This window comes from Etheostoma spectabile, chromosome 17, assembly GCF_008692095.1.
Source record: "Etheostoma spectabile isolate EspeVRDwgs_2016 chromosome 17, UIUC_Espe_1.0, whole genome shotgun sequence".
Taxonomy (NCBI): domain Eukaryota; kingdom Metazoa; phylum Chordata; class Actinopteri; order Perciformes; family Percidae; genus Etheostoma; species Etheostoma spectabile.
The window spans coordinates 55,303-63,673 of record NC_045749.1 but is presented as its reverse complement, the minus strand read 5'-3'; the positions used below and the strand labels follow the sequence as shown (position 1 = coordinate 63,673).

Sequence of the window (8,371 nt, the reverse complement as noted above, 5' to 3'; positions counted from 1 at the left end):
TTTTTGCAAAGGTTCCATGCAGAGGAGGGCGCAGACAAAAGCCCTTTTCCTAGATTTGTACGGCAAATGGAACAAGAATAGTAGGAAAACTAACTATCAGCACAGCCTCACATTATTATATATATATATATATATTATATATATATATATATATATACCACACCATACATCCCACCACCCACAAATACATACCACACAGCCACACACCCACACCCAGAACCACACACATACATACATACACACCCAACACACGCCAGCACACACACACATACATACACACCCACGAACCACACAGACCCACACACACATACTATACCACACCCACACAACACACACACACACCACACACACACACCACACACACCACACCCACACACAACAACACCACACACACACACCAACACACACACAAACACACATATATACACATACACAAACACACACGAGAGAGAGAGAGAGAGAGAGAGAGAGAGAGAGGTTGTTTAAACGTGTCTATAATCTATTCTAACTGGATGTAACAATGCATTTGGTTGCTGAAATAATCATGTGACATGCTGAAATCTAATGTTAATATCAGCCAGGTATGAGGAGACTGGAAAACAACGATTTGCTGAGTCATGGTGACAATTAGAGAGAGAGAGAGAGAGAGAGAGAGAGAGAGAGAGAGAGATTGGGAAACTATCTGATCATAAAAACAGACCCTTTTTGACTCTTATATAAGACATTAACAGCGGAAATTTAGACTGAACGTTTGCACATTCCTGCACAATTGGTTTATTTACATTTAACATTTTTACATTTACATTTTGGCATATTATCATTTAAGCAGTTGCACATTTTTGTTTTCCCATCCGGTACATATTCAGATATGTTCTTTTTTTTTTTTTAATCCTATTATTATTATTTCATGTATATTTTGCTGCTGTAACACCGTAATTTCCCATTTTTCTTGAGATCAATATCCATATATCTATCTATCTATCTATCTATCTATCTATCTATCTATCTATCTATCTTCCTGCACAAAACTAAACAGCTCTTAATTTTAAAACATCTACTGTATATGCACGGTGTACACATTTATTTATTATAGTATTTTACATATTGTTAATTATGCCCTGAATGTTTCCTGCTCGTTAACAACACAACGACTTCATTAAAGTCTAAGACCCGGGAGAACATCTGAACTCTTCACAGTTATTGTATTTTTGTCCAATCTGTATTAATGTGTGACATCTCTCCATTTGTACATGAATAGGTACTGCGCATGTGTGTGTGTGTGTGTGTGTGTGTGTGTGTGTGTGTGTGTGTGTGTGTGTGTGTGTGTGTGTGTGTATTTCAGACCTGTGTGTAGTAATTACTAACACACTAACTGTATATAGTGTGCACCAAACACTAAGGGAAACGCTTTGTGTGTGAAAACCTACTTGGAAATATGGCAAAATGGGCTATGTAAGATATCATGTAAAATAATAAAACTTTAAATCGTCAAATGAGAGGGTCAAACAGCAACTACATGCACGGTTTCCGGTTAGACATTTTAACAAAAATCCCCAAAAGTGCGCAGTTGTGTCCTCGAGCCCTGATTCAGAAGCTAGAGAACTGGTTTTTCTGGTTTTCATGCGTCACGACCGCTGCAACTAGGGTGTCACACTGACCCTAAAACTCACAATATCAAGAGTTAAAGTGCTTTACATTAAATACCTTTACATTTCAGTTTTTAATAGAGGACATTTCGCCTACTTTCGGTCCATTGTGTGTTACGTAACGCTGAATGGCTACACACAATAGGAGAATATCACGTTTTCACACGTGTGCAGATACTAAAATACAAACTATTCTGTTAGCACGATGCTAACTAGCTATGGGTAATAACTAACTTAGGGTAGTACCTTACCTGAAGCTGGTCCTGTAGAGTCGAGTGTACCTGTGCTCGTGGAGCTGCAGGGAGAGTGGGAGTGTTGTGCAGAAAACTGGGACACAAAAAAAGGGAGGAAAGCTGGTGTTTTGCCGCGCAGCGTCAGTGCGCATACCCGGAAAAGAAAACAAGTCGCCATGCAGGATCAAGGTGAATTCAGATGAGAGCAAAATCTAGGTCTTGTATTCGGTCTTTTACTCTGTGTGATAGTATGTACCCATGTACATAATAAAGATGTACCCGTAGTACTACTTCTTCTACGTTTTGGCTGCAGGTTTGCCGCGCATCGTCAGTGCGCATACCCGGAAAAACAAGCTAACCACGTGGGTTTGACCCACGGAGCCGCCGTGCAGAATCAAGATGAATTCAGATAAAAGCAATTTCTAGGTATTGTATTTGGTCTTTTACTCTTTATGAAAGCATGTACCCATAGTCAGACTTCTTCTACGTGTTGGTTTTGTGTGCGGTGCATGATGGGTACGTTTTCAGACAGGGTTTGGGTATTAATGAACTACACAAGGCTTTTAAACGTAGTTTTAACATGCGCACGCACTTTGATTTGAATATTAAGCTCCATGTGTGTACGTGTTGTCATTCGTCTGTATTCAGTGTTTTATCAAAAGTACACTGACAACAATTAATCCGCTTTATGTTGCCAGATAATTAGGAACTAATAAATAAATCCTACCATCGTGGAGGGGTCTGGTCCATACTGGAGCTGTTTTAGAGAGATGTTATTGGTGTTGTTTATACAGAGAGGCGTGCACATGGGTTGGACATCACATTAGAAACACCTGTCAGTGTCAGTGTCAGGAAACATCATGTTCCACAAAGAAAGGGCTCCAAAATAACTATTACATTAAAACACCTTGAACTGGGAAATGTCCCCCTTTGCCTTTTGAACTTTTTATTTTCATTCAGAACATAAGACAAAATAATAACTTACTTGCAAACCCCAGCTACCAGCTAAATATGTCTCCTACTACCCCAATACAAGGCAAAATAAGTAGAGAATATTATCATTTTTATTCTAATTTTTCTTTTTTAATATTATTGTTCAACATTTCTTTGAGGGACATGCACAGAATTTGCTTGGTATGTACACGTATATCATAATGATCCTGTTCACATGTATTATTATATCAGATATATGCAGATGTATTAGAGAGAGAGAGAGAGACTTTTGGCCATGTTAACCCTTGTGTTGTCCTCTGGTCAAATTTGACTAGTTTATAAAAACTTTCTATATCAGAGAAGAACGTTGAAAAGAAAGTGACAAATGTTGAAAAAAAACTACAAAAAAGCAGAAAAAAAACAACAAAAACCTTCTTTTTAAACGCTGAAAAAGTGACAAAAACATAATTTAAAAAATGTGGGAAAAAAGTGACAAAAAAATAGGAATAAAATTGTCAAAAACGTTGAAAAAAGTGTAAAAAAAAAAAAAGAACACAACAAATTATTATTATTATTATTATTTTTTTTTTCCCTGTTCACATGTATCATATCAGATATATTTACTGCTTGTCGCTGTTTATATGTATGTTTGTTCTTATGCTTTGGCAATGCAGATGTATTAGAGAGAGAGAGAGACAGAGAGACAGACTTTGGGCCATGTTGAGGTGTCTTTATTGTGTGATCAGGTCCAGGTGGGACCATGAGGGGTCGCGGTCTTCGGGCTGGACGAGCTGCGAGGAAGAGGAGGCAGAAACGAGACAGGGTGGCGCAGTCGGGTACGAACCCATTTGTTCCTGTAGAGTCACCTTCTAAAAATGGAAACCCTGTACCCTGTCAGCTGTTCTCAGCAACGGTTGTATGTCTCTCCCGTCCCCCGTCCCCCGGTCTGACGGTCTCTGTCTCCTCAGTGTCTCTGTGTCCCCAGCTGCAGTACGTGAGGCTGATGAAGTTCCTCCACCGACGGGGCTTCACCTCAACGCTGCTGCAGCCGGCCCTCTTCACTGGTACGTCTCTCTCTCCCTCCCTCTCTCTCTCTCTCTCTCTCTCTCCCTCTCTCTCCCTCTCTCTCCCTCTCTCTCTCTCTCCCTCTCCCTCTTCTCTCTCTCTCTCTCTCTCCTCCTCTCTCTCTCTGTCTCTCTCTCCATCTCTCTCTCTCCTCTCTCTCGCTCTCTCTCTCCTCTCTCTTCCCTCCTTCCCTCCCTTCTCTCTCTCCCTTCTCTCCTCTCTCTGTCCCTTCTCTCTCTCCTCTCTCCTCCTCTCTCTTCTTGTCTCTCTCTCTCCCTCTCTCTCTCCCCCTCCTTTCTCTCTCTCCCCCTCTCCCCCTCTCTCTCTCTCTCTCTCCCTCTTCTTCCTCTCCCTCTCTTCTGTCTCTCTCTCTCCCTCTCTCTCTCCCCTCTCCCTCTCTGTCTCTCCTCTGCTCTCTCTCTCCCTCTCTCTTCCTCCGTCTCTCTCCCCTCTCTCCCCTCTCCCCCTCTCTCTCCCTCTCTCTCTCTCTCTCCCTCTCTCTCTCTCTCTCTCCCCTCTCTCTCTCCCTCTCTCTCTCCCTCCCTCTCCTCTCTCTCTGTCTCTCTCTCTCCCCTCTCCTCTCCCTCTTCTCTCTCTCTCCCTCTCTCTCTCTCTCCTCTCCCCCTCCCCCCTCTTCTACTTCATTAATTTGGGTCTATTATATTTTATAGATGGTAAAAAACAAAGTGAAGTGTTGTTGAAATAGTGTTGAGTAAAAGTTGACATATTCCAGTCTGTGATTTCATCAACATCCATTCCTTTAATTTTAGTCATAATTCCATATTTCTGCTTTTCTAACTCAGACATGTAGGCTAATTTCCTATTAAATGAGGTTTATTGACCATAAATTCCAAAAATAACTGCAAAACTAAAGTTGATAAGTTAGTGTTACGTAGTGTTGAAAACATCAAAAAGGGACAAACATTGGGGGGAAAAAGCATCATAAGTGTTGAAAAAAGGGACAAAATCTTAAAAGTTAAAAACATTGATAAAAAACGTCAATAAAAGTGTTGATTTTCAATTTTGACGTGAAGACAACACGAGGGTTAAGTGTTTTAGGATGACCTGTTGGGATATAGTCAGCTCAGTTCAGTACTTCACGGAGGGGAGGGGCGAGTGAGGGGTCTGCAGAATCCAGAGCCTGCAGAACATAGGATCTTTAGACTCTACGTGGACCCCCCCCCCCCCCCCCCACCCGCGCCCCAGACACCCCCTTCTAAAAATGACTTCCCGCGCCTCTGTTGCAGACGCACCTTTTTGCAGACTTTAGGTTTGCAATGCGACATTTGGACGAACATTTACTTTCATCAACAGCAACACCGATTGGCTATAACATCCCGTGATTGACAGACGCAGCAGCCAATCCGCTTCCTCGGTTTCTGCTCCTCGTTGGCTGCAATGTAGAAAACATTAGATAAACCTGTCACTGCATTCAACCTGTGTGTGTGTGTGTGTGTGTGTGTGTGTGTGTGTGTGTGTGTGTGTGTGTGTGTGTGTGTGTGTGTGTGTGTGTGTGTGTGTGTGTGTGTGTGTGTGTGGTGTGTGGGTGTGTGTGTGTGTTGTGTGTGTGTTGCTTCTCGTCACCCAGACACAGGCAGAGGACTGCAAGCGCTCAGGAGCATAAAGGTAAAAAAAAAAACACGCAGTAGTAATTAAGAGTACAGATTCTATAGTCTATCTATTAATGACTTTGATGACCTAGAAAACCAGCTGACCCCAGCTGGTCTTTTGTTGATCCGTTAATAATCATTGCTTTTTTAAATATAATGTTATTTCCTTGTGGTTTCTGAGTGTCCTAATCCGTCTCTCTGTCCCTCAGCCTGGCCAGCTGGTCATGTCTCTGCCAGAGTCCTGTCTCCTCACGACCTCCACGGTTCTGGACAGCTACCTGGGACAGTATATCAAGAGGTACCACACACAACACCACACACACACACACACACACACACACACACACACACATTCATATACAAGTGAAACAATTGGAAATATCAGAATATGGCATTGATTCGACTCGGAGTTTAAAGGTGCAGTTTTGTGTTGTTTGTGTACTGAATTACGTTATAGCAAAAGAGAAAGATTAGCATCCGTCTTCAGCCGCTTATCCGGTATCGGTTCGGGGGCAGCAGCTCCACAGGGACCCCAAAACTTCCCCTTTCCCGAGCCACATCAACCAGCTCCGACTGGGAGATACGACGCTTCCAGGCCGTTGAGGATATAATCCCTCCATAGTCTTGGTCTTCCCCGAGGTCCTCCCAGCTGGACGTCCTCCACCTAGTCCTGGTCTTCCGAGGCCTCCCCCAGCTGGACGTCCCTCCACCTTTGTCCTGGGTCCTTCTCCAAGGCCTCCCCCAGCTGGACTCCTCCATAGTCCTGGGTCTTCTCCGAGGCCTTCCCAGCTGGACGTCCCTCCAACTAGTCCGGTCTTCCCAGGCTCCTCCGCTGGACGTCCCTCACCTAGTCCGGGTCTTCCCTGAGGCCTCTCCAGCTGGACGTCCCTCCACTAGTCCTGGGTCTTCTCCAAGGCTCTTCCAGCCTGGACGTTCCCTCACTCGTCTGGTTCTTCCCGACCGATCTCCCAGTGGACGTCCCTCACCTAGTCCTGGGTCTCTCCAGGCCTCCTCCCAGCTGGACGTCTCCATAGTCCTGGTTCTTCCGAGGCCTCCCCTGTGAGTCCCCACTAGTCCTGGTTCTTCCCCGAGGCCCTCCTCCCAGTGGACGCTCCTCCCCAACTAGTCTCGGGTCTTCCCGAGGCCTCCTCCCAGCTGGACGTGCCCTGGAACACCTCCCTAGGGACACCCCAGGAGGCATCTTCACCAGAGTCCTGAAACCAAACTGGTCCTTCCGATGAAGGAGCAGGGCTCTACTCGAGCTCCTCTCGGATGAGCTTTCACCCAGATCTAAGGAGACACCACCCCCCGCCCCCCCATTTCGGCCTCTTGTACCTGGATTGGTCTTTGCGTCATGACTAGATTAAGTTAATTGAGATAGCAGAATAGTAAAAGAGCGAGGAAGAACCCGGCTGGGGTTGACCTGAACTCTCCTCCCAGTGGAATGGAATCCCCCGCCCCCCTCTCCTGCTGGCGCTCTGTGTCTTCGGTGTGCGAGCGGCACCGAGGAGAGGCTCTGATTGGTTCCCCTACATCGACGTGTGCCACCCACTTAAGCCTGCCCCGCCTACACGATGATGTCCATGCTGCCGCTGCCGGCCGGCGTGCGCGAGGCGGGCCTAGAGCCGAGGGAGGCGGTGGAGAAATCACTCGGACAATCAGGACTTTTTCAGGTGAGGCCCACACTGAAGCCAGGTATCAGGTTTGTGTGTGTGTGTGTGGTGTTGTGTGTGTGTTGGGTGGGTGTGTGTGGGACGTGTGTGGGGGACGCTTGTGTGTTTGGTAAGTGTGTGTGGGCGCGTGTGTGTGTGGGTGGGTGTGTGTGTGTGTGTGTGTGTGTGTGTGTGTGGTGTGTGTGTGTTGTGTTTGATCCAGTGCGGGTGTGTGATGTCTGTATGTGTTGTGTGTGTGTGTGTGTCTTGTGGGACAGTGTGTGTGTTTGTATCTTTGTGGGGGTGGTGGTGTGTGTGGTGTGTGTTTGTGTGGTTGTGTTGTGTGTGTTTGATCGTTGTTGTGTGGTGTGTGTGGGTGTTTGTGTGTGGTGTGTGTGTTGTTGTGTGTGTGTGTACTGTGTGTGTGATCACTGTGTGTTGTGTGTGTGGTTGTGTGTTTGATCACCTGTTTGTGGGTGTGTGGTTGTTGTGTGGGTGTGTGTGTGTGTGTGTGGGCGTGTGTTTGTATCTTGTTGTGTGTGTGTGTGGTGCTGGGTGTGTGTGTGTGTGTTGGTGGGTGTGTGTGTGTGTGTGGGTTTGTGATCACCTGTTTGTGTGTGTGTCCTGTGTGTTTGATCACCTGTTTGTGTGTGTGTCCTGTGTGTGTGTGATCACCTGTTTGTGTGTGTGTCCTTTGTGTTTGATCACCTGTTTGTGTCTGTGTGTTTGTGTCTGTGTGTGTCTGTGTGTCTCTGTGGGACCTATGTGTTTGCGTCTGCGTGTGTGTGTGTGTGTGTGTGTGTGTGTGTGTGTGTTTGTGTGTGTAGGCCAGAGTTTACCTCCACATTGCGTAACATTACTTGCAGAAAGGCACACTGAATCTCTGTTTGCTTTTAGATTAGCATTAGCATTAGCATTAGCATTTAGTCATCTGTGACCTTTGAAGCTGTTATCTTGCAACATTTCTCCCCTTATTTACAACATGCAAGTATATGTCCGGTGCTTTAACTACATCCTAATAGATATGATTCTCCAAAAGACATCAGTAGACATCAGTCTTCTTAATGTGAACAATGTCAGTAAATAATAATACACTAAACAACAACAATAACCTTGAACTTGAACTATTGTCCATCCAGATCCCTGCAGCCAATCACGAGTCGGCCCGTGGAGGAGCTGTTGACATATGAAGCATTGAGGTGTGTACAGTACACACACACACACACACACAC

General features: G+C 45.3%; 2 protein-coding genes across 2 annotated transcripts in view; one reads left to right on the top strand and one right to left on the bottom strand.

Annotated features, from left to right (window-relative positions):
- cbr1 (carbonyl reductase 1) overlaps positions 1-2,160 on the bottom strand; it is a 10,370-nt gene extending 8,210 nt beyond the window's left edge. Inside the window, 1 exon segment of the mRNA XM_032540927.1 lies at positions 1,898-2,160. Coding sequence (XP_032396818.1) covers positions 1,898-2,057 — 160 coding nt within the window. The 5' untranslated portion in view covers positions 2,058-2,160.
- setd4 (SET domain containing 4) overlaps positions 2,050-8,371 on the top strand; it is a 12,411-nt gene continuing 6,089 nt past the window's right edge. Inside the window, 11 exon segments of the mRNA XM_032540928.1 lie at positions 2,050-2,305; positions 3,559-3,648; positions 3,781-3,876; positions 5,466-5,503; positions 5,697-5,785; positions 6,137-6,142; positions 6,928-6,998; positions 7,001-7,027; positions 7,030-7,132; positions 7,134-7,160; positions 8,279-8,338. Of these exon segments, the coding sequence (XP_032396819.1) occupies positions 3,573-3,648; positions 3,781-3,876; positions 5,466-5,503; positions 5,697-5,785; positions 6,137-6,142; positions 6,928-6,998; positions 7,001-7,027; positions 7,030-7,132; positions 7,134-7,160; positions 8,279-8,338 (593 nt within the window). The 5' untranslated portion in view covers positions 2,050-2,305; positions 3,559-3,572.